General features: G+C 33.1%; 1 protein-coding gene across 13 annotated transcripts in view; it reads right to left on the reverse strand.

Moving 5' to 3' along the window:
* NBEA (neurobeachin) overlaps positions 1–27,251 on the reverse strand; it is a 629,692-nt gene that overhangs the window by 407,929 nt on the left and 194,512 nt on the right. For 9 of the 13 annotated variants that reach the window (XM_039873014.1, XM_039873019.1, XM_039873011.1 and 6 more), the window contains 6 exons: positions 23,642–23,650; positions 21,149–21,329; positions 19,199–19,329; positions 15,911–16,018; positions 10,439–10,607; positions 8,775–8,870 (listed from right to left, as the gene is read on the reverse strand). In XM_039873014.1, coding sequence (XP_039728948.1) covers positions 8,775–8,870; positions 10,439–10,607; positions 15,911–16,018; positions 19,199–19,329; positions 21,149–21,329; positions 23,642–23,650 — 694 coding nt within the window. The remainder of the gene's footprint in view (positions 1–8,774; positions 8,871–10,438; positions 10,608–15,910; positions 16,019–19,198; positions 19,330–21,148; positions 21,330–23,641; positions 23,651–27,251) is intronic. The other 4 variants (XM_039873022.1, XM_039873023.1, XM_039873012.1 and 1 more) reach the window with 1 other exon arrangement.

Raw genomic sequence — 27,251 nt, forward strand, 5'->3', positions numbered from 1 at the left:
AACTTAACACCTCAAGAAACAAAAAGAAAATAAGAACGAAGCCCAAAGTTGGAAGAAAGGCAATAATAAAGATAACAGCAAAAATAAAAGAAATAGACTAAAATGACAGTAGAAAAAAGAGTAATAAAACTAAGAGCTGTTTGAAAAGATAAAATTGACAAGCTTTAGCTAGACTCACCAAGAAAAAAGGAGAGAGAACACAAATAAAATCATAAATAAAGGAGATGTTAAAACTGATAGGATCATAAGAGACTACTATAAACAATTTTCAGCCAATAAATTAAATAATCTAGAAGAAATGGATAATTTCTAAAAATATACACTCTACCAAGACTGAATCAGGATGAAATAAAAAATATGAACAGACTGTTTCCTAGTAATAAGATTGAATAAGTAATCAAAAACCTCCCGACAAACAAAAGTCCGGGGCTAGATAACTTTACTGGTGAATTCTATCAAACATTTAAAAAAGAATTAGTACCAATTCTTCTCAAACTCTTCCAAAGAATGTAAAAGGAGGGACCTCTTTCAAAACCATTTTATGAGGCCGGCATTAGGCTAAAACAAAACCAGATAAGGATGCCACAAGAAACGAAAATTACGGGTCAATATCCCTATTAAATGTAGATGCGTAAATCTAATATTAGCAAATTGAATTCAACAATACATGAAAAAGATCATATACCATGGTCAAGTGGGATTTATTCCAGGGATGAAAGGATGGTTCAATCTGATAAACCACATTAACAAACTGAAGAATAAAAATCATATGATCATCTGAATAGATGCAGAAAAAGCAACTGACGAAACTCAATATCTATTTCTGATAAAAACTCTCAACAAAGAGAGAATAGAGGAAATATACCTCAACATAATAAAGGCCATAGATGACATGCCCATGCCTAACATGCCTAACATTTTAAATCAGGAACAAGACCAACAAGCCCACTCTTACCACCATCATTTGACATACTATAGGATGTTCTAGCCAGAGTAATCAGGCAAGAAAAAGAAATAAAAGGCAGCCAAAATTGAAAAGGAAGCAATAAAATTGTTACCATTTGAAGATGACACTACTATAAGTAATATTATTTACATTATAATATAAATAATATATACATGTAAGATATAAAAACCCTAAAGATTCCCATCAAAAATCTTTTAGAATAAACAAATTCAGTAAAGTTGCAGGATACAAAATCAACATGCAAACATCTGCTGTGTTTCTACATACTGATAATGAACTATTAGAAAAGAAATTTAAAAAACAATCCTATTTTCAATATTAAAGAAAATAAATACCTAGAAGTACATTTAATCAAGGAGGTGAAAGGCTTATACGATGAAAACTATAAGATATTAATGAAAAAAACTGAAGAACACATAAATAAATAAAAAACTATTCCATGCTCATGGATCAGAATCAATATTGTTAAAGTGTCCATACTACTCAAAGCAATGTATAGATTCAATGCGATCCCTACAAAAATTCCAATGGCGTTTTTGACAGAAATAAAATGAATAATCTGAAACTTTGTATAAAACCACAAAAGACCCTGGAAGAACAAAGCTGGAGGTATCATATTCTCTGATTTCAAACTGTATTACAAAGCTTCAGTAATTAAAGCAGGATAGTATTGCCACAAAAACAGATATACAGATCAATGGAACAGAATAAGGACCTCAGAATTAAATGCACACACGTATGGTCAATTAGTTTACGACAAAGGAACCAAAAACATGCATTGAGGAAAAGACAGTGTCTTCAATAAATTGTGTTTGGAAAACTGGACAGCCACATGGAAAAGAATGAAACTGTCCACTCTCTTATATCATACACAAAAAGTAACTTAAAATAAAAATTTGAACATAAGACTTGAAACATTAAAAATCCTAGAAAAAAACCACAGGTGGTAAGCTCCTTGGCATAAGTCTTGGCAATAATTTTTTTAAATCTGACACTAAAAGTAAAAGCAACAAAAGCAAAAATAAACCGGTGAGACTATATCAAACATTAAAAAAAAATACACAGCTAAAGAAATCTTCAACAAAATGAAAAGGCATTCTACTAAATGGGAGAAAATATCTGCAAATCATATATTTGATGAGGGGCTAATATCTAAAATATATAAGAACTCATACAACTCAAAATAAAAAACGCAAACAATCTGATTACAAAATGGCCAGATCTGAACAGACATTTTTCCAAAGAAGACATACAGATGTCCAACAAGTACATGAAAAGCTGTTCAACATCATTAATAATCAGGAAAATGGAAACGAAAACCACAATAAGATATCGCCTCCCATCTGCTAGAATGACCATCATCAGAAAGACAAAAAGTAAGTGTTGGCGAGGACGAAGGGAAAAGGGAGCCTGTGCACTGCTGGTGCAAATGTGAATTGGTGCCAGAACTACAACGTGATCCAGAAATGCTACTTCTGGGTTTGTATCTGAAGAAAACAAAAACACTAATAAAAAAAATCTGCACCCTTTATTCACCGAAGCATTATTTACAGTAGCCGAAATACGGAAACAACCTAAGTGTCTATCAGCAAATAAATGGATAAAGAAATGACAATAGATAGAGATATAACTATTTACAGATATAGATAGATAGAAAGAAAGATCTCTCTATATATCTATATCTACATACACACACACAATGGAATATCACTTAGCCATAAAAAAGAATGAACTCTTGCCATTTGCAACAACCTGGACTGACCTCAAGGGCATTATGCTAAGTGAGATAAGTCAGACAGAGAAAGATAAATACTGTAAGATCTTTCTTACATGTGGAATCTGAAAACAAAACAAATAAACACACACAAGCTTATGGATACAGAGAACAGACTGCAGGTTGTCAAAGGCGGGGTGGGTAGGAAGTGAGAGAAATGCATGAAGGGAGTCAAAAGGTAAAAGAAATAAAAGTAACACATCTAAAATGGAAGTCTTGGCTATTGTCTTCCTCCACTCTTGTTTACTTTGATAAATGGCCATTTCATCATTTCAGTGTTTCACACCAGGCAGCCAGGTGCCATCCTTGAAAACTTTGCATACCCCACGCTCTATATCTAATCTTTACCACATCCTGTCAATTTTATCTTCAAAATATGTCCCTAATTTACCTTTCTCTTTGATCTCCACTGCCAACACACCTTAGTCCTAAGCAACAGCATCTCTACCTAGACAGCAACAGCCTTCAATTGGTTTATCCAGTTTCCCTAGAAGTCCCCTCCAATCTACTCCCCCTCACTGTATCCAGATTATAAACCGGATTATGATACTTGTAGTAGGCAGAATAATGCCCCCCTCCAAAAAGTCTATATCCTAATTCCCAAAACCTGTGAATGCCGCTTTACAGGGCCAAAAGGACATAAATGTAAGGGCTCTGATAGGGGGAAGACTATCCTGAATTATCCAGGTGGGCTCAATCTTACCTCATGAATCCTTAGAAGCAGAATTCCTTTCCTAGCTCTATTCAGAGAAAGATGTGACTACAAAAGAATAGTCTAAGAGATGCACTGTTCCTTGTTTTAAAGATGGAGGAAGGAGGAAGAAGGCCACAAGCTCAAGAATATGGGTGGCCTTTAAAGCAGAAAAGGCAAGGGCAATAGATTCTCCTTGAGAGCCTCTAGAAAGGAATGTAACCTTGACGATGCCTTAATTTTAGCCCAGCAAAATCCATGTTAGACTTCTGATCTACAGAGCTGTAAGATATTAAATTTCTGTTGTTTTAGGCCAATAACTCTGTGGTAATTTGATATGGCAGCAATTAAACACTAATATAATACTCCTCTGCTTAATTTAAAAATCTGATCCTTAATACAGTTTACAGGCCCTATGTGACTGGTTCCTGCCTACCTATCTAACTCATGGAATGCTTGCTTCACTTCCCCTTGGTTCCTCTGTTCACCCACAAATGTTCCCAAAATATGCCAAGGGTATTCTCGGGACATGTGGCTAACTTTTCAGAAATGTGCCTCTACTGTCACCATTCTTTTTCTCAAACTAACTAAATCCATCCTTTGGTTCCCAGCTTAAATCACTTCTGTGATGCCTTTCTTGATCCCAAATTAAATTAGGTTTCTTCTTTTGTACGTTCTCATAATAATCTGTAATTTAATTTCTTAGAATGTGACATAACTTCTAGTTATAAATTTAAGTGTGCGGTTTCTAAAAGAGTATCACCCTTGCTAAAATGTTAGTTTCATAAGGAAAGGACTCTTTGCTCACTATTATATATAGTGATGTAATATGAAGGATATAACAGGAAGCAAGGACGCAAGGACACAAGGGAGGGACGGAGGGAGGGAGGTTTTTGTTGGTACCCTTAATAATACTAAAAGTGGATATTTAAGAGTTAAAGTTCTTAAAAATATTTGCTAGGAATAACTGGGAATGATTTTTACCTGTAAATAACTGAAATATATAACATATTCAACATCACTATCCAATATTAATTCTATAAATTTTATATTAACAATATTGTAAAATAGATTATACTGCATTCGCATTATAGATTACAAAGGACCCAGTAAAAAGGATTCCAAAAGCAAAATAAAATAACAAATTTGCAATATTAAAAATCTAAATGTTAGATTATATGAATGTAGCAACTATTTAATATTCATTTAATATTTTCAAGTATGCAATAAAAAACTGAGCAGTAAAAATATTTGTATGTGAATTATTGGCATATCATTGTTTCCTTAAGTACAATTCTCAAAGTAGAATTACTGGTCCAGGATTATGGATATTTTTATGCTATGGAAAGTATACAGATTTAAACTCTCACTTTTTAAAAATTTTCCCAATTTTCAAATTATGGTACATTTTTGTTTGAATATAAATTTATTTGATTATTACTTTTAAATATATTTTCCTTATTTGTAACATTACAATTTGCCTTTTGTTAGTTGTTTGGTGTTTTCTATCTTTCTCCATTATTGTGATATATTATTTTAATAGATCTGTAAGAGCTTTTTGTTCATTAAGTCTATTAACTTTTACTAAATATGTATTTTTTGTTTCTATTTCTTTTTAATGTTGTAAATATATTCAGATATGCAGCTATATAAAACTTTAGTCATATATTTTACTTTATAATTTCAGCCTTTGATGTTATGATTTAAACATCTCTCTTTATACTAATTAATATTAATTTTAATTTTCTTGATTTATGTTGTTTCATTTTTATCTTTAAATTTAATACATATGAAATGATTTGGTATAATGAGAGGATGTAAATTAATTCTTTTCAAATGGTTACTCCATTTGATAATCTCCATATCATTTGTCAAATTATATTTCCTCTTCCATTTGATTAAATAAGTTATAAGATATAAAATGCTTGTGCAAACTCCAGCCTATTTATAGACTGCTTATCCCATATTCTATTCTTGTACCAGTATTGCATTCTCTTAATTATTTTATTTTCTGTGTTAATTTTTTCCCCTGATTATAAACTGTTAGAGAAAAATATAACATTTATTTGTAAGTGCACCTACATAGCTACTTTCTTCTTCTTAAATCGAAAGTGAAATAATTAACATAAAACTCCTACAGCTTTCAGAACAAGTTATCAATAAAAGTTTTTCCTAGTTCCAGTTTTCACATGTTTATAATGAAATGCATTTATAGCTAACATCGACGCTCAGCTTTTTAAAAAATTGTTCGACTTTCTCACTGGCTTATTTATTTAGTTACAAATATTTACCGTATTTACTCTTAAGTGCCATGCAAGGTGGCAGGAACTACCTTCTCAAAGTATACATTCTAATAAACAAACAAATAAATTGCGTTAGTGCAAGAAGAGAAATAAAGAGAATGCTGTGATAGAGAGCCGGGTGGAGGAGGGAGCTGCTCAGCCGCAGGGGTTGGGGGCCCTCTGTGAGGAGGTGATCTTTAAGCAGACACCTGAAAAGTAAGCACTAATCATACAAAAAACAGGGAAAAGAAAGAGCCAAAACCAGAAACAAAATACAAACATCATGATACGGGAAACTGCTTAGAATGATTAAAGAACTAAAAGGTAGTTTGTAGCATAGTGAGCAAATGGAAAAATAATACAAGATAAAGTTGGAAAAGCAGTCAGCAGTCAGATTATCAGAGACCCATGTGATAATTTACTCTAAATGCTACCAGAAAAATTTAAGTCCAAATGGGGCACAATCTCATTTAAATTTTAAGACAAATTTAGGTAAAACTGCAAAAAAAAAAAAAAAAAAAACAGAATAAATATCAGTAAGAGGTGAGAAAAGCACTTTGGAAGCATCTGTAGTATTCTAAGTAAATAAGAACTCTAGTAGTCTTCTCACTGTAAGTTTAGACATTTTAACTTTGTCGCCAAAATTATAGGAAGCCTTTACAAATTTTTAAATAGAAAAATTATTATATTTGTTATAAAACATACACTTGTTATTATATATGTTATAAAACATTTACTGCATGAATGTATTATATCAAATGTAAATTTTTCATTACATTAATTTTTATATTATATATTAATGTTATTTAAAATTTCTTCATCAGTAATAAATTAAATGACTAGAGAGACAAGAAGCCCAATGAAGAAATTATGGCAATATGCTAGGAAGGGGTAAGACCTTGAACTGAGGGACTGTCAAAGACTATAAAGAAGAGAGGGGTCAGAGCACTACTTCAGAAATTTTTAAAAAGCTCAGGGAGCTGAAAGAAAGGAATGAACAAAATCCAGTTCATTCTTCAAGATCAACATGCAAGATCAACAACTGATAATTATTATTAAGTAATTATTATTATATAATGAAATGTGTCGAGAACTGTGCACTTTCAGGTTTCTTTTATTTTTGTAATTTGATATTTTCTGCCAATAAAAAAAAAAAATCACAATCCTTCTGTGTCTGGGAGCGCTGCATTCTTTAAAAATACTTTACATGTCTGACAAAGAAGCCAGTTCCATAAGTCTTTAAAGAGTGGACTCTAACTGTTTCTTATCCGGTGAAAACACTAAGAGTTGACTTTGCATTTCTAATTATCAACAGAATTTTCCTCTAAATAACCATTGCACCCCCATTTCTACATAATGAAGAGAATAATGGTAAATTTACCACAAGAGCCTTAAAGTAATTTAACATTTTATCATACCACTAAGACCACCATGTACTTCAGCTAAAACCGTCTTCCTGACAAAGCTCCCTTGATGAAGAAAGCCATTTCACTGATGGTCGGACGCAGGCTCGTGACCTGGACGACTGCCCCAGATACCCTGCAGTCACTGCGGCTAAGCCTTTGGGACTTGCGCCTACACAACACCAACTCCAAGGGCATTTAATCTAATTTAATCTTATCCTCAGTTTACACACTTTGGAGCTAGATATGTTTGTAAAGAATAAAGCTGAAAAGAAATTTTTCCTTCATTTTATCATGATGTTCAAAGGTTGTACATTTGTAAAGAATATATCTGAGTATTTATCAAGTTGTAATGAAAAAAATACTTTGCTGCTTTGTTTGTTCTATAATTGATCTTCCATATCAGTGCATTGGGCACTCTGAACTATGGTGTCATCTGGAGCTCAGGGTCCTCCCCAAACTCACTCCAGTTACTGGCCGAACTCTGTTCTTTGCTGTCACAGGCTGAAGCCCCTGAGTCCCAGCTTTCTCACTGACTGTCAGCCAGGCAAGTGCTCTCAGGTCTTAGAGAGCGATGTTAGGTCTTTAACCTGTGGTCATCTCCATCTTGGCAAAGTCAAATCCCTCTCACACTTCCAGTTTCTCTGACTTTGTTCTGCAACCAGCCAGAGGAAACTCTCTGCCTATACAGGGCTCCTGTGTTTGGGTCGGGACTGTCTGCATAACCACCTTTTCTTAAAAGCAATTGCCCTGCAGGACACAACCTAACCACAGGAGTAAAATGCATCACATTCAGTGTCCCGGGAATTCTCCGGGGCATGCGCATGGGACATCTTGGGGAGGGGGCAGTGAGGGTGCAGGGTGTGACCCACACAATCCTGTGTTCTGCAGACACTACTCTCCTGTGAACTGTCCAGGAGACATCACTTCAGCTATTTAACTTTTCATCTCTAAAACTTCCAATTGGTTCTTTTAAAAAAATCTTCCATTTTTCATTATGTTCCTTTTTTCTTTCAGATTGAAAAACATCTTGTACATACTTATAACAGCTGTCTGAATGTCCTTATCCGATACATCTGCCACGTCTGTCCTTTCTGAATCAGTTTCTATTGATTAATTTTTATCTCCTGCTTACGCATCACACTTTCCTGCTTCTTTTCACGTTTAATAAATTTTTACTGGATGCTTAATTTTGAATTTTAGGTTGTTTGGTAGAGAAAGTTTTGCATTCCTTCAAAGAGAGGCAGAATATTGTTCTGATAGTAAGTTAAATAACTTATAGATCGGTTTGATGCTTTCAAGGCTTGTTTTTAATAGTTTTTCTTATGCGTCTGGAGTCGCCTTCGTTTTGGGCTAATTCATTCCCACTACGAAGGGGTAACTCTTCGGCTATCTCCAGTGCACGTCACCACGGTGCACAGTACCACACATGTGAGTAGGTATACTTAACTTGCAGATGACATATAAAGAAATGTGATGGAATACAAATATAAAAGCTACATTTTGTTCTCATTAGCCAGGTATAAATACAACATATCATATCTCCATGAAACCTGAGGTGTATACTTGTTTATGAACAATGGGATTATGGATATTTATTGTATAACACGATGAAATAAGAATACCCAAACAGGTCAGGAGATGAGGTCGATATTACCTTTGTAAAATGAGTGGGCAAAGCTCTGCTCAGGAATTAACTTGGCAAGGAATCCATGGTTCAAACTTGGATGAGGGATAGATGGTATGACCACAACTGTGGAGAAAATCATGGGATCAAATTTGAGCAAGCATGAAACAATCTGAAACACGGTCCACTGAAGGTACATGACAATTCTAATCACTGCAACATGCAAACAGTACTAGCAATAAAGACTGCATCTCTTGGGGAAAGAAAGTGGTTATGCATTAAGAGAAAAGAAATAATATACTTGTTAAGTAATTTTAGCAACATACACAGAGTCATACAAACACACAAGAAAGTCAGAACTGGCTTTAGTGAACTGGCAATTCAGTAAAATATTGCTCATTTTATACATATATAACTGATATGAGTGCATTAAAATGAAGAAAAAAGAGTTGATTAAGATAATAGAATTTTAGTGTCATGTTTTAAATGGTCAAAAGACATAAACCGGAATGGTAGGATAATGTTTACTCTGAAGAATAAAGTTAAAAGTATACTACAATGAATTATCATGTTTATGTGTTCACAGTAAATAGAGCATGCAACAGCAAAGTATTATAGCTAAAACATAATCCATATTTCCACAACAGCAAAAAGCTAAATGACATACGATATGCTTATGGAAAACAAAATGCAGAGATTTGACCACTAATTTCTATTCACTTTTAAAAATATCAATTTTATTTATAGACCATATGTATTTATTTAGGAAAGGCAATTTCAAATATAAATTAATCCAATGGTACATGAAATAATCACTGGGTTATCAAGGTTATGCTGCAAAAAACAGAGACACAACCTTGATATAAACACGTGGCAGGAAATGCAACTGACAGAAGGCATCCCGTGATATTACAATATTAGTTGCCAGAAAATGTGTGTATCATTTTCAAGCAGGGTAGGCAAAGCTGATAATGCAAGAACTCCTACAACACGAGCATCTTCTGTAGATAAGAAAGATAACGTGGCCCAAGATGGTACATTGTTGTCTACAAGTCTTTGATTTTAGTTGAAGCAACTCTGGTATAAAGTTTAGAATATATGTTTGCATATTATGAATCTCTGATAGAATATTGATATTGAGTATTTAATATAGAATATTTTAAATACAGAATATGTTGAATATAGACATTGATAATTAGATATTGAAATAACTACACAGCAGAAGAAAGAAAGAAGAAGAAAAGAAAAGGAAGGGGATGGGAAGGGAAGGAAAAAAAAAGAAAGAAAAAAAGGAATGCTGTCTTTGAACCTAGCTATAAAGATTTACATTTTGACTTATACTTAGTCTTGACCTACTCTATAAGGACCTCCCAATTTCATGTTTTTAAAGGTTAAAAAGCATTATATATAAAATGAGTTGTTTACATATTATAGTACAGATGACTTTTATTACTAGATAAAAAACATTAAAAACAAATCTGCACTGATAAAATGAGAATACGACAATTATTATGGAAATACCATTCATATATTTCTGAGGAATTAAAGAATATTAAACTGGCATGTATATATCACATACTTGTAAATATTTGAGGTGATTATGAACAGGACTAGTTTAAATCGGACTGTAAAAGTCAAATAAAAAGGAGGGAAATGATGATGGAAATTCAAATAGTTTGCGAAGTATTAAGTACCTGTACTTGTCGGTGAATTTATTTCTTGTCTAATGTTTCTCCCCGGCTGGCTCCCAGTTCTCGCAGTCTCTCGCTGGGGTTCTAAGATGTCACGATACTTGGAAACCATCAGAACCGAAATGAAGTAAACTACAGCTAGGGCTAAGAACTGCGCCTGCTTGCTGTCATCCTGTGGAAAACAAAAGGCAGTTCTGACACTTAAAAAACTTTCAGTGAAAGTTCGCAGAGCACAAGCAACTACTCCTACGTCATTTTCTTTACAGAGGCAAAATCTGACATTTAACTTTTATTAAAACTTGCTAAATATACATATTGTAATTCAATAAGTATCATTTAAGTATAAATACAAAACTCCAGGAATATATCATCTGAGTTATAAGTTGAAATGCAATTTCAAAAAACAAGAATGTTGAAATTTTGATGAACGTGCCACAAAATTTTATTCTTTGTCCCCTTCACCATTACTGTCCATTACACTTCCATAACTGAACATATGCAGATGGCACAGGCTGAAGAGAATAATTTAATGTGTCAATTAAAAAAACATAAGAGTTTTAAGTGTTATAACTAAAAAATGAATAGAATAAAATTACAATTGGAATACATATACAACTCTACCATATTATTACCTGAGTAGGACTATATATGAGTACAAAATAGGAAAGATATAAACAATGGAAGAGCAGAAAGCATAAATTTTATACAAGCCTAATATGAGCTAGAAGGATGATTGGTAACTTAAGAAAAAACTAATGCAATCTCTGTCTGCGCAACAGATTAAGAAGTGCAAGTCTCGATATTCTGCACTGGGAAAATAGCCACTAAAACTGCCAATATTTGAGCCTCCTAATTTCAAAAGCTCAAGGACAAATGGAGTTTTTCCAGAGGAAAACAGCAAAATGGTAAAAGGTCTAAAAGAGATCCTCCTCCTTAGGCTAAAGATATCAGTTTTTAAAAAGTAGCTTGCAGTCTACCAAAGAAGATAACTTTATAATAAATATACTTTGCAAAAAATACAATGTGCTACATATTACATGACAGCTCTATCCAAAAAGCCTAGATAACCATCTTATAGGGAAAAACTGTTAAGAAGGCAAATTTATATGAGCTCTAGTACCACTTCCAAATTAGACCCTATCTAGGAATCAAGTGGAAATGATTATAAAGGCATTTTCTAAGCTAAGTAAAAGTGATACTTCAAACAAAAACTGCAAGTAATTACTGTGCCCTACAAATAACAGGTAAAATTTAGTATCAGAGAAATAAAGAAAACAAACATGCATTAAAGTCTAGTAACTCCATTAATGGTGCACTTTATATTTATTATTTCATTTAAACACAATGTGAAGAAAGTTCAGAATTTATATGCATTTGTCAGAAAAGAAAGCAAACAAATATTTACTGATGACTTAATACTATGAAACAATTAGTACAGCTAATGGAGAAAATAAAATAAATTAAATATTATGAAATATGAATTTAGTATTTCATACTCTGTGGGTGATAGCTTTTCTAAAGATAGTTTCTTATCTTTAGATGTTTGAAATGCATACTCCTTTTTACAATGCCGATGGAATAAATATATAGAGAGAAGGGACAAAATCAAATACTTAAACAGTTATTATAAAGGAAATGAGGACAATCAGACTAACAAAAGAGACTGACCAACGAATTCAAACACAGCTCAAGCTGCAACAGCCCACAATATCCCACTGCACTTTTATTTCCACCAGTGGAAACTTCGTACCAGGCAATCAGAAGGCATTCAACAAGTATGTGTAGAATGAGTGAATGCCAGCTACGAAGTTGCAGAGCTGCATATAATAGACACTGTGAATTGTCCTAGCCAAGTTAAAATCTCCCTTATAAATGCAATGAAAACAGCTGCCTTTTCTCTTCAAATCCAAATATGTAAACTAATTGTGATGCTTGTTCCCAGTATTGTCTTTGAAAACGAAAATGAACAATATACAGAAGCTAAACATCTGGAGAACAACTAAATTTTACACAAATTAATTGCCTTGCCTAGGTATTTTATTGTTATGAAAACAAGAACTTTATTATGTTTCTCCCATCTGCTTAAGAAATGGGACTTTCCACTATTCAATCTTGAAACAGTAACATAATTAATTTATTTCAAAATGCTTTAAAAATTTTAATGCTTCAACCAGGATGTTGAAAAACTTTCCAATTCAGTTTCTAAGAATTAAAATTACTTCTGTTTCTATAATTTTGGATAGAAAGGTGACCTAGGATAATCCTAGGTCAGGCTCTCGAGAAAGAGAGAAGCATAATGAATTTACTTTCAAATTTTGGCTTACTGGGGAACACTGAAAACAAAGTTAGAGTTTTTGTTTTTTAAAGCTGTTTTTTTTTTTAACCACATAGCAAACTGTGCCACAAATCTTCTACCGGAAATTACAGTTCATATGCATTTAAATCAGCAATGTCTTCATCACAGAAAACAAATGAGAGCAAGAAAAGAATTCATTCTTTGATGTTTTATCAAATTTTCCTCCTGCCACTACAGCTAGTATGTACTTTCTTACGGTGTCAGCAAAACTCAAAAATCATTGAAAACCATTAAAATCCTCAATCTCTAAATTTAAGAATATGGTATATGAGCTTGTATGTGTGTCTGTGTATGTGTGTGGGCTCATACCAAGAAAATTATAGACTTAAAAGGTAAAACAGCTGACAAAGACTATAGAGAAAAAAAGAAACAACTTTACACTCCAAGGTTATATTCTATTAATATACCTCCACACATATATACAGGTATATTACATATTATATATAATGTACATACACTTTTCCTTAAGAACCTAATTTTAACCCATTTGTTTTTGAAATCAAGGAAACTAAAAATGACTTGATTCATGAAAACTTCAAAAGTCAAGTACAATTCTTAGCATAACATCTACAATTAACTCTATAAAACATGTCATTTGTAAAGCCTTTTCAAATTTCAAAAATTATTGAAAACTGATGAAAAAAGTGTTTTGAAAAAAGTGTTTCTTACAATCTATGAAATTTGGTGATAGAAACAGAATGCTTTCGAAAGATCTACTCTCCCTTATACTAGGGGTGTGATCTTAATGTTTCTGAGTTCTGACTCTCCCTTATACTAGGGGTGTGATCTTAATGTTTCTGAGTCTTAACTACCTTTTAACCTTTAACTGGAAGCTAAGGGTAATATACATTAAGTGTCTGATACACACTATAACTCAATGAACACAAGTTATGTTGTCTTGATGACATTTGTAAGATATACCTGGGATCACTTAATTCCCCACAGGACAAAAGGTTAGCACCACTGCTTGGTTCTCCAATATATTTACAAAACATCTATAAATCTTAGAAAAATTATAATCCACCATAATAACCTAATGTAGAATTTACTAACAATTTAAACACTGTCACAATTAACATAAACCTCTTATATATCATGTCCGACTCTTGGAGATAAAAATATGTTCCATGTTTTAATCATTCTTTATTAGAAAAATTCTTTCGACAACACATTTTTTAAGGATGAATAATTCCTATTTCTAAATGGTTAAATTGTTAGTATGTGATTTTTTTTCCAAGTCTGGATTACAGATTGTAATGGCCTGCTGAAATGTGAAAGGGTTAAAGAATAATTAAAACCTGAAACTGGACAAAGGAAGTCCATAACTTAGGCCTAGTTTCTGGAACCCCTAACCACACTCTGTTAATCATGAAACTTGTAACAATGAGCTCATACGCTAACTGCCAATTTTAGCCTGTGTAACCCTGCTTGCTTGCGTGGCATGAAAAATAATCAATTGTATATAAGCTGAAAATTACTATTTGGCCATCGCCCATGGGAACACCGGCTATTGTCCATGGGAACATAGGCAATCACCCATAGGAACATAACATTCTAACACAAGCTTTCTGCTTCTGTACTTCCCACTTGCACACCTGACCAGTGGGTTGACAGGTAGTGAATAGGAGAAAGATGGACCTTTGTGTTTAAGACAGAATGAGGAATGGGATTTGGGGCTTAAAAACCTTGTATCTTGGCATTTCGGTGCTGCTCCTTTGCAAGGACAGCCGCCGGCTAATAAACTGTCTCCTGGTTAAGAGCACTCAAGTTGGGTCTGGTTATTCTGGACACAACACAGATCAGATTATGGTGAGATTCTTACATCATGGTTTTTATACTATCAGGTGTTTTATCTCCTATTTTTAAAAATTCCTTTTTCATTTATTAATCACAAAAGCAATATGGCTTTCTTAAAGAAAATTTGAAAATATAAAAAAGTACAAAAGATTGAAGCACAAAATAAAAACTGTTTATCTAGAGAGAATCATTGGTGATATTTTGCTATGTTTTTTCCAGTCATTTTTTTTTAAATAAAGATGAACTTATGCATTTACATACTCTCAGCTTACAAATGTAGTATTTATCTAATATGAGCACTTTTCCATACTGCTGCTTTCCCTTAAAGTATATGAGTGTTTTTCCATGTCACTAAATTTCCCTCAAAACTATGATTTTAATGGCTGCAGAGTTACCCGTTGAATGAATATACTACAATTCACTAGGCTGAAACTCTATTGTTGGATATTTATAACGTTGCCAGTTTTCTTGTAGGCAGTTCTGATCAGCACATAAGGTTAAATATCGTCTGAGAAGGACCAATGGATCATAAAGCATCGATAGTTGTAAGAGTTTTAACACATATTAGTAAAAAGCTATTCAAAAAGCCTATCCAATTTCTACTATCAGTGATATATGACAGCATATTTCAGTGTACCCCTGCAATGCTAGGTATTACTGCTTTAAAATTTTAGCTTATCTAACAGTGAAATACCTCACTTTTGTTTGAATTTGCATCCTTTTGACTACTAGTGACCCTGAATTTTTATCATGTTTGTTATATTTCAAATTTTATGTCCACTATCTACTTCTGTGTTATGTTTATAATTTTCCTAGTGATTTGTAAGAACTGATATAGAGTGACAATTTTTCTATTATTTATTCCTATTTAAAATGCAGGTTCTCCTTTCAAAAGTAATGCCCCCCCCCAAAAAAAAAGTAATCGACAGTAACACCATAATGAGTTAATCCCTTCTATCCATAAAACAGGAACATTAATGACAACAAACTATTCGGTACCTAGATACGGAGCAAGGCATAATGAAAGAGAGGAGGAGGTGATACTAGGTAAAGGGAATTATAAGTTTTCAAGGTTATCTCTATCCTTAGTATACATAAAACTTAAAGCAAAATTTCACATAATTTAAAAAATAACATATTAATAAGCTTTTAGAGAAAGCTAAGGCTAAACCATTTTACAATCAGAAGTATGATATAAACCCCACGACTCTTGACATTGGGACATTTAATTTTAACATGTAGCTTTCTAATAAAATTTAAATCATTTTACACGAAGGACACCTGAAGGCTTTTTCCGGGAAAGTCGCGCGGGTGTAACTCACCACGTCCCGGAAGACCACAGCGCGGAGCCGGTTGATGTCCACGTCCTGGAGGAGTCTGTCGGGGTCCTTGATGGGAGACAGGTTACCTGGAACGTTTTCTAATGGAGTCTTAAAAGGGATAGGAAATTGTGAAAAAACAGCATAATACATAAACTTACACAGTAACAATTTCTAACATCTCTAACTTAGGCATTAAAGTGGCCAGATTCTTTACTTCCTTATTACTGGATAACACTTGTTGACCATGATATTATAGGATACTGTTTCTTTTCTTCTCTATTCTTGTCAGTTTCCCTTGCTAGTGATCTTGTTCTCTGTCACCCAGCTACCAGTATAGACTCAAAAAGCGGGCAAGACTATGCTAGAAAAAAGACAGATCTTGGACTTCAGAAAATTGGGGCTCGAATCTCTGTGTGACCTTAGGCTTATGACTAAAATTTTCTGATCTTCATTCTCTCTACCTCTAGTTAATACATCTGTGAGTCACTGGGTTTATTTATCCAGCATGCTTTCATAATACATGAGGTTATTATATTATATGAGATTTATATGTGTAAGCATTTTCATGATCTGCAGTTAGAAAAAGTAAATTTTTAAAAAGATTCAGTCATAGCCTTAATATTAAAGCTTAAAGACATTAAAGATCACCACCATCAAAATTATTTTTATAACTGAAGACACACAAAACCACGAATTTTATGTAAAGTGTCACACAGCAAACTGAGAGTCAGGTTCCCTGAAACGCAATCTAGTACTTTTTCACTTACACAACATAGTAAGAACTGTGTGGGAACAATATTTGTAAAATTACATGGACTAAATTAGATAATGTATGTGAAGTACCAGATACAATTCCTGCAAATAGAATAACCTGCTGTTACTCTAAGTAACACAAAACAAATAGGCCTCCCGATTCTCTACAGACCTCGATTGTATTTCACTCTTGCGTTAAGATGCCTGATTGCTCTGCAGCACAGGAGAGTGAAAAGAGCAGGATATTTGAAGGTTGACAGTTATTTGGCTTCCATCACAATTCCAAAACTTACCAGCAATACGACCTTAGGTGAGATACTTAACCTCTGTGAATCTCAGTTATATCATCTAAGTAACAGGCTAATAATATTTATCACAAGACAATTAAAGAAAATAACACATTATTTACAGCATAGATAAAAAGTACATAATTTATAACATAAATGAAAAAATTATATTTTAATTTATACATCCTTTAACAGTGTTTCTATATCTATAATGTAATGTGAGCCTTATAAAGCTTATATCATTCCATCTTCTTACAAAGTATAAAAAATGGGACCCGATGAAGATGTGTGAATCATGCGAACCACACAGGTTAGTAACACAACCAAGTTAACTATAGTTTTCTTAGTGAAGTGGCATATAAATAAATGCATAAACACAGGGAGGAAAAAAAAACAACAAATTAAACCCTCACCAATGAGGTTCACTGATTCTCTGTCCTGAAATATGTTATCAAGTCAACTTTCCCCCTAGCATTTCTATATTCATCACTATTGTCCATTTTCACTGCCTGGGTCCTTGCTAGAGACACCTGACAAGCTCGACTAAACTACTACACATTTCCCTCTCATGAGGCTTTTCTGTCCATACTCTACAGTCAGAACACTGCTTGGTTGACTTGACAGTCTTGAAAAGCGCCCCATTACCTCATGAATTAAGTACAGACACCTTTATATCAAAGCTCTCAAAAAACACTAATATATTTATTCATTTCGTTGAGTTCATATAATGAGTGGTCAGCTGCTGGAGAGAGGAAGGGAATTAGTATTAATTAAATGTTCACTGCATGTCAGGAATTACTAAATACTTTAACACATTATTGCTTTTCATTTAAATCATACAAATACCTTGTAAGTTAAGATCTGCATGTATTTTAAAAACTTGAAAATTGAGGCACAGGATGCTAAGGAATTTATATTAGGTCACAAGACCAGTAAGTGGCAGAGCCAGGACACAAACTCAGAACTACCTGGTTCTAGAATTTGTGCCCTTTGGCAAAGTACTCACGGTGCCCTACAAGCTCTGGAATGACGAAGACATAGGAGACATGGCCTGCCCGCAAGGAACTACGGTCTACCACACCCACGCGAATAACACAAGGCATTACTGCTCATGTGCTTATATTTAATCTTCTAAGCAATGGAGAGCCCAGTGGAGACTTCTGAGCAGTAAAATATATATGGTCCAATTATTTTAGGAATGTTTCTCTGACAGTAGTAAAAAAGAAAGAGGCTGCAATATGGATATACTAAAGACGTGGTTGTTCTGTTTGAAAACCGCAGAAGTTTGAAGCCATAGAACTTTTTAAATGAATGAAACTTCTACATTGTGCCTTCACTTATTGAGGAAAAAATAAATAAAACATTGCGTCAATACCAAACATCTAATTACAAACAAGTGCAGTGAGCTAAGAGACATGCAGGGTGTAATGCAAATATCGAACAGAGGAATCCACCCTACACTGGGCTGCGGTGAGGGTGTCTGAAAACATTCTCATCAGAGAAGCACTTAAACTACACCATGAGTTAAACAGATTTTAGCTGGGTGAGAAATAAAGATAGAAACTTCAAGGAAAGGAAACCTACGTAAAAGTCTTAAAGTTAAAAAAAGAAAAAGATTCTTCTGATGAAATAAATGAAGTCCATCCACAGTGTGACTAAAATGGTAAAAACAGGAGTAAAGGGACAAGCTGCAGGGTGATTTCACCATGAGATGAAGCGAGTTAATTCAGAATGAGAATTACTAGTGTGTCCCTTTAAAACACTCTGCACTGTTCGTTCATTTCTTGGACATTCAATATATTTTTGTTGAATATTACGGGAATGTCTATCACCAAAACCATATCCATTTTAAAAAAGCATTATTCACTTATTCAATATATATTGCATTATTCATTCTTGTCATTCATTATTCAATATGTATTGAACTCTGTGAAAATACATGTAATTATTAAAAATTGTTATAACTAAGCCCTTTTCAGAGCTATGTACTGTTATAATCCTTTTAAGAACCCTATAAAGTAGAAATTATTAGTATCTTTTCATCTAAAAACGAAAAACGCAAGTCTCGGAGAGGTTAAGGAACCTTGGTAAGACTATTAGGAGGAGGAGAAGGAGCCAGGCCTGGAGCCCAGAGCTACCAAAACACCAGACCCTTGCTCCTTCATTAAGCGATCCTATGTGATTGTGTCCTCATAACTTTAAAGGCTTAAAAGATATGTTATACGTAACACAGAAAACATTTAATTACCTTCGAAGCTGCTGTGGCAGTAATACTCTGGGGCGCTTCCTGAGGTTTGCTGCTTCCGTGGGAAGATTTGTTCCCCCTGTCTCTCTGTCTCTGCCGGCATTCTAAACAGTTTCTCACAGCAACACAGCAAACTATTTCAAAAACCAAAAGCATGTTACTAATACAAATTGTTCACGTTGACTTGCTGAAAAAAGTTGCTAAGTTTTTTTCTTCTTTTCCCCTTCTTCTATCCCATTATTATTTTAAAAATCGACTAGATCAATAAATATTTTTGAAAATTATGAATACAGTAATAAAAAGTACATAGAAAACATAGATTTAGTTAAAAAAATGAAAACAAAATACCCATGTAATACCAACCAGAATCACTCAAAATTCTGAATTTTATGAATCAATAAAAATTTTTAAAGACAATATCGTATTTGATAAATTCTTTTAAATAATAAGACTTCTTCCCATAACCTGAACACCCCAGAGCCTGCACTGGGCATGACTCCCCATTTCGGGCAATGCGCGAGAACCGCAGGCTCGTCCAGTCTCTCAGTCCCAATGTCCACCTTTCTTCACAGTAGGAAAGTCTACGGCCTTTGTCAGTAAGCCTTCCAGAGGTATAGGCTTTGTATTTATTATTTTAAGAAGCAGTAAAGTATAGCAGCAGATAATACGGCTTTTAGAACAGGAAACCCATGAATCCTCGCTCCGCCACTGAGGCGCTGTGTGATCTTGGGCCAGCTGCTTACACTATCTGTACCTCAGCTTCCTCATGTGTAGAATGAGTATAAACATACTTCCGTAGGGGACCATTGTGAAGATGAATTAAGTTAATATGTGTAAAGTGCTTAAACAGTAGACAGTAGAAATTAATAGTAAAGCTTTGGAATATATTCAGAAAAAAAGCTCAGAATAACCAAATAAATGCTGGTTTCGAGATTTTGAAGCATTTTTTAAAAAAATTTCCTCTTTCTCACAATGTTCCATCTATCGCCTGTTGTTAAGTGTCTGAGGCAATGGCCCACAGTAAATGACCCCGCATCTCTCATCAGAGGGTCCTCCATAATATGGTCAATCTCTCCCTTATAATGGAAATGAAATACTCCCCCTCATCCCACCCATCTTAAACAAAACAAAACAAAACAAAAAAAGGTTTCGTCCCATCATTCTTAAAGCAAGTTCTTACTCCTTCCTTAAATCAGGAACAACTTCTCTGAAATTATACATGTCGATATTTACATAATTTAAAAAATTATGGAAAAAAGAGTACACATCAGGAACTTCCTACCTAATGTCTTGCTTTCTTATGTCCTGCTCACGCCCTCAGGAAAGTATGTAACCGGTAGCTTTCCGGTCTCCTGCAAAGTCTAAACAGCATAAATACATTCCCCCTTGAAAAACGGTAAGAGAGGTAAGGATGGTTCCACCTAAAGACTGTTCTGTTCCGAACTTACCAGGAGTTGTCAGAGCTAAGTTTTCTTTATAATTCCAGACAGTAAATAAACAGCATAGGTACAGTGACATTTACTAGAGTTAACTGTTCACTCTGAGAAACACAGCGAGAACAGCAGTTTATCCTTGAGCATTCTGTGTACAAAACTATGTCCTGAATTTTCTGATATGTGTGTGGGTCCGGGACAACTGTCCTCTGTATTAGTTCACCCAAAAAAATCATAAATGAATTTACATTAAACCACTTCAATGAAATATGTTATAGACCTACTGATTTTGATACAATTCAAAATATATTTAACTCTATTTCAAATTAGAATACATCCAAGGTGATCAAATCTATAACTCTCCAATGTGAAGATACTTTAGTTTTCTATAATTTACTGCACTAATCTCTATGTTACATAATCATCAACTTGTATCAGCAATATTTTATGTACCACAGAGTGTCAAAAAAGAATCTGCAAGTAATTATATAACGTGCACCTTTATTCTTAACAGACTTACCCAGCCTTAGGCACTGTCGCATTAAACCTCCAGAAGACATGTTTTTTTCAGCTTCGATCTCACTAAAATTTAGGGAGCTGGCAAATACAAGTACATCAACCATAGCCATCAATCGGCTGAGGAAAGTCACTGCTGTTTCAGCTGACATGCCTTGTGTCACTTCAATGTTTTCCAATTCCGTCTTTAAAAAAGGAGAAGATTCAAGTCTTGTTTAAAATTTGGAGATGTAATACACGTACATACTACAGGTGAACAGCAGTTTAGTATATTTCGTAAACAAAATAGATTATAAATTATAATCTGATTCCACATATCATAAGAGTTGGTTATCAAACTTAGTTTACCTATGAATTATCCTTGAATAAGGGAAAAGTCTATTTTTTAAAATCAGTATTAGCTTTACAAGTAATGTCATTTTACAAGTAATGTCATTACTTGTAAAAAACTCATTACAAACGGAAGATCATTTCATAAAGATATTTAAAAATAATAGCACATATATATTTATACTAGTTTTGTTTCATTAGTTAACAGATATAAAATTGACATTTCTTTCCTAAAACCATCACTCTTGTTTATAAAAAGGTTAATTTTTCTTTCCTGTAAATGTCTGGTGAGTAATAGAAAAGATATGTGGCACCTTCATTTGGCAACAAAATGAGACAACTGTCAAGTTAGGATGTAAAACAACTTTTTATTCATTTCAGAATAAACTAAAACCACTAGGTATCTCATATGTACGATAAAAATCCAAGATAAGAATAACTGAGATCATTAATTCTTCTTCAGATATTAATCTGTGTCTTATAAGACACTAACAGTAAGAAGAATCAGAATTCTAGATTGGTGAAGCTGTATTTTCACTAAAATTTTGCCTATGATTTAACATAATTTCCTGCTTTCAAGGGGAATGCTACAACATATCTGTTTCTTAAGATGTACAACTGTGTGTTTTATGAGCAATAGTAACATTTATTTTATTTTTCATTGTTTATTATGTAACATTTTAATTATTTTGGTTCACGATGAGGAGGCCTCATTTTCTCAATGTCTCAAGGAGCAGAGTAAAGAATGCTTTATGAATAAAAAATAGTACCGTTTAAATTTTATGAAAATAGACATACTAGTTATATTAACTTTACTTCTGTACCAAATGATCAATTAAACTACAAGGCAACGGTTATCTGCTCCGATTTACTGTTTCACTCTTACATAGCTTATACCCATCAATCTGCTTAAACACATTCTTGTTCACATTAACACGGAAATGTTAGCGGGAAACGGTGATTTAAAAAAACAACAACGACTCTTAAACACTTCTTGGCACAAGATAGATGGGCATTAAAAATGATAGGTGTCTACCGCGAGCACTACATACTCAATTCTAAACGGGGAGTAAAATGTAACGACTCGTCTTCCTTCCATTTAACATCAAGAGAGCGGTAAAATCATTCTTTCTAAAATGAGCTTGGAAATAGTTAAAAATGTGTTTTCAGTTGTTGATTTATAACATTACGCCAATTCAGTATCCATAGCCTAAAGAAATGGTTACTTCGTTACTTGGGCTTCTGAGATGCAGTTTCTGTATTTCCTAGCACTTCACTGATACACAGCATCATTTCATAGCATGAATTAAAAATCTGTGACCACAGCGTAATATAATGAAAAGTAAAAACTTCCATTTTATATAAAACCTCTTTTAAAACTCAGTTATCAATGTAACTTCTTATAATAGAAGATCTAGCCATCACTTAGATCAATTAAATATTCTGGATAATGTTTCAAAATATTAGAATTTTAGGGTATCTATCCATGTTCTCACATCGTCATTTTGAATTCCTTAAATTACTAGAAATCTCACTCATTTTATTAGTTAATGGTCTTATTTTTGAGTCTCTTGGGATGTAAATACCTAAACTTCAAAATATGCTTTCATTTTAAATGAGTGAATGATATACAGAAATTATAAAGAATTATTAATCGTCCGTACAATTTGCCAAACTTATTTTTGACTAAACGAAATAAAATTTGAAAACAAAAGGCATTCTTAACACAAACAATAAGCTAAAAGGGAGTTCTTATTACATTATATATTAAAGTAATTTATAATTTTGATGAAATGTTATATAAACATCATAACAGGGTTAAAATAAAGATCACTCACATATGATTATTATTAAATCTTAAAATAACACACATTCCATCCAATTTCCTTTCATTGGAACCAGTTAACATCTAACTGCACATATGACTGAAATTATTGTTTTCATTATATTATGATAGTTTAGTTTAAAATTATTGTGAATTATAAAATAGTAAGTCATCAATGCACTAAGAAAATAATCTTTAAATCAATCTTTTAAATATACCAAAAATATGCCTAATGTTAAAGATGGTATGGAAACTCAAAATATAACCAAGTCAAAAATTTCATAAATAAGCAAAAATAAAATTTTAAACTGAAAACCTGAAAATTACTGAAGTAATACTAACCTTAGGACCCTGGACATGCATTAGACAAAACAGACAACAGACCAAAAAAGTACAAGAAAAGGAAATTATTAAAATTAAACAAAAATACAATGTAAAATTGAAACACAAAATAGTATATTCAAAAATTGTATTTGATTACTTTACTAAAAGCAAAAATTCTCATGAGATATTCATTTTATAAAGTACAATGATTAAGATTAAATATCAAATATTTAGATTTCTATTTATTTTTTTCATTAGAGTAACTGCCCAAACAATATATCTATAAATATAGTTCATATATGCAAATTCTATTTTACAAAATAAATATCTTTTCCTAGCAGATGACTAAGGAACTAGCTGAATAAATAAACTAATATAACATCTCCGTAAAAGCCCTAACTCAGCATTGGTTTAGGCAGAAACAACTTAGGAAAATAAACTAATTATACCAAACTTCTAGAATCTTCATTAATGAAGAGTGTTATAATTTATCTCCTAAAAATATTTGGAGCTCTTCCTATAAATCGAAACCTCCAGGAGTTATTAAAAGAATAAATTAAAACCATTTTCTTTACTAGAAAAGAATTATATCGATACACTGAATGAGTTCTGCATGTGAATTAAGCTAATTACATAGATATTGTACTCAGTTTCAGAATCTTATTAAGAATTATACTCAATATATTCAAAAATTTGGATAGAATTAAGTTCACAATTAAAGTCACCAACAGCTCCTCTTCTCTGATTTTTGAGAAGAAATGTATGTTAGCAAAAATTTCAAAATACACTATTTTCATGGTTCACTGTACAGGAAAACATATAAAAGCATCCTGAGAATGCTAAAGTATGATCGGTGTTAATGAGATAAAACAAACAACAAAAAAATAACTTTTCCAAATCTATTAATCCTATATTGTGCTAATGGAAGGAAAATATAAACTAAAATCAAGACTTTGTCATCATTTTTTGACTGAAAAAGGTGCTCTTCTTTCTTATAATTATGAAACTATTAGGAAAGTCAGTAGGAAAGTCAGAAATATCAGTCTCTATTATTTTTCTACAAGAGAGAAAATGAAACCGCACATGACACTGAATTGATTCTCAACATTCGGTGTTGTGCATGGCTGACCAAAATGGTCAACTTAAAATCATGAAATGATTATGCAGTTTGTAGTTCATCCATGTTCATTGCTTCTTTGTTTTTTCCTCTAATTCTCTGCTTTCCTTTAAGGCCAATTTGAACAACGTATAGAGAATAAATGAGAGGATTCGACTAACTAGTCACGGAAACATTAACACCAAAAAAATCAACAATAACAAAATAATGTTCCTTCCCCAAACCAAAGACTGGTCAGACTACATATCAAGAGGTCTACATTTCCCCCCGGGTACTAAAGTTAAAACCATTGGTCTAATTTAGAGACTTGAAACTATTTTTGTCATTTATTTTCTATGCCACATACAATTTTAAATAACCCAGGCAAAACTGAAGCTCCAATAAAGTCCTACTTCTTCCATGAAGATTAAGCTCAAGGTGTTCGCTATAACATAAATGTTGTATAAATATATTCCTTTTTCCTTAAAGTTTTCATTAAAATATTTCCTTACAACTAAGATTAATCTAAACAGCTCAAACGATGATACCGCAAGAGCATGACACAGACGTTATCCCCGTGTGTCATACATGGTCTGGGACAGAAGACAGACGTGCACTGTGCCGATGCCATGGAAATGGCACACAAAAAGATAACACCGTTTCAGCCGTTTTCCATCAAAACCCATAATAACTAAATGTCTCAAATATCCTATTTTAAACTTCAGAAATCTGTATATGACAGGCTAATTTATAAATGAGAAGATTATTCTATCATGACACTATTATGAATAAATAGCTCCAAAAGGAACTAAAGAAAAGAAGCATTCATTAAGAGCCTTCTCTATCTACAGGATTCTACATATATTACCTAGTGATTTTCACAAACTCCTTGCGGGGTAAGCATAACCAACACTTTTCACCAAATGAAGGAACTGAGGCTGAGGTCACATCTATTAAGTGACAGAATCCAGGTTAAAACACAAGCTTTATCTTATGCTAAAACCCATACACGTTATATTAAACCATAACTTCAAAAAGATCATGTCTGAGTATCACTGATAACAGAAAACAAGTTTGTTTTTGATGATAAGGAGTAAGTTATCTGTGATCTACACATACTGAGAGACAAGGAAGACACGTTCTCGGGTGAGCTTTGTGCCACGTTTTTTTAAAATGGATATCTATATAAAGTACTAAGCATTGTACTCACTCTCTCAAAATTAAACACAATTTCAACATTAGACATGTCGAATGCAAAAAAAAAAAAATTAGCATGTCTAAGTGTGAAAAGTTTCATATCTCCTAGTAAAACATAATGACCACAAAATTCAGTGAAATTGTTTTCAAAAATTAAACTCTGATGAATGTTCAGTGAATCAAATCCAAATTCTTGTTTAATAGAAAATAATAAATTTATCGTAAGCTCTAACTTGAATTTTCAATGGTCAGTAATAAGTGATAAAGTTTTCACACTAAAACACTGCACTACGACATTTGTATTTATTTGAAGATTATGCTCTAAGTTAGTGGTGAGCCAACTATGACCCACAAGTCTAATCTTCCCCACTGCCTGTTTGTATGAAGGTTTATTGAGTCACACCCACATCTATTCAATATGTAACTGTCTATAGCTGCTTTTGCACAATAATAGTATATTTTTTCATTAAATGCATATCTGTATATAAGGCATGGATATTTTGAAAAACTCCACAAACCTAAACAAAATTACCAGACCACTCAAACATTAGTTTCAAATGTTTCTCTTTCTCTTCATGTGTTTAGGGTTGAAATTCTAATGGTGGCAACGTGACGGTATTTTGCTTTGGTAATCTGTATACTGTCAATATCTCCTTTTTCACTTACTCTTTCCGAAGTTCTATTTTGGCTTTTTATATTTTAAATCTAAGTCAAAAGCTCCCCACCTTCACTTCTAATTTCCTTCTTTATTCAAACTTCTCCTTCCTGTTTCCCTCTACTATAGTACTATCTTTAACAAGAATGTTATACGATCAAGCAACAGAAAACAATACTCAACTGTCAGCACCAATCATGGTTCTACCAGTATACTGTGGGAGAAAAGGTTCTGCTTGTTTCTTTTAAGGAAGCAATTTATTCAAAGAACATATAATCAGCTATGTTGCATAATCAAGCATAGGGACAATCAGATAATGGATCGAAATAATAGAAATACAGAGACAGAGACAATAAAGAAAAGTTTCTACAACTGAATGAATTCTCAAGTCTACTGAGAACAGTCCAGGCAACAAGTAGTTTCAAATTCCAAACTATAGTGATCAAAACTGCACAGGTAGTAAGTTTGGAAATCAAACCTCAAAAGGTCAGAACCTTTATTCTACATTCATTATAAAACAAAAAGTAAGCAAATATGGAGAGTGAAATAGCGTATAACTCATAATGTTTATGGATAATATACTTTATTAATTTAACATGTTCTCTACCTTGACAGAGATCTCTCAGCTTAATAATTTGGAAGATTACTCTGTAATGTGAATATTTCAAACCTATATAAAT

The sequence above is a fragment of the Pteropus medius genome, unplaced genomic scaffold, assembly GCF_902729225.1.
Source record: "Pteropus medius unplaced genomic scaffold, Ma_sr-lr_union100, whole genome shotgun sequence".
Classification (NCBI taxonomy): Eukaryota; Metazoa; Chordata; class Mammalia; order Chiroptera; family Pteropodidae; genus Pteropus; species Pteropus medius.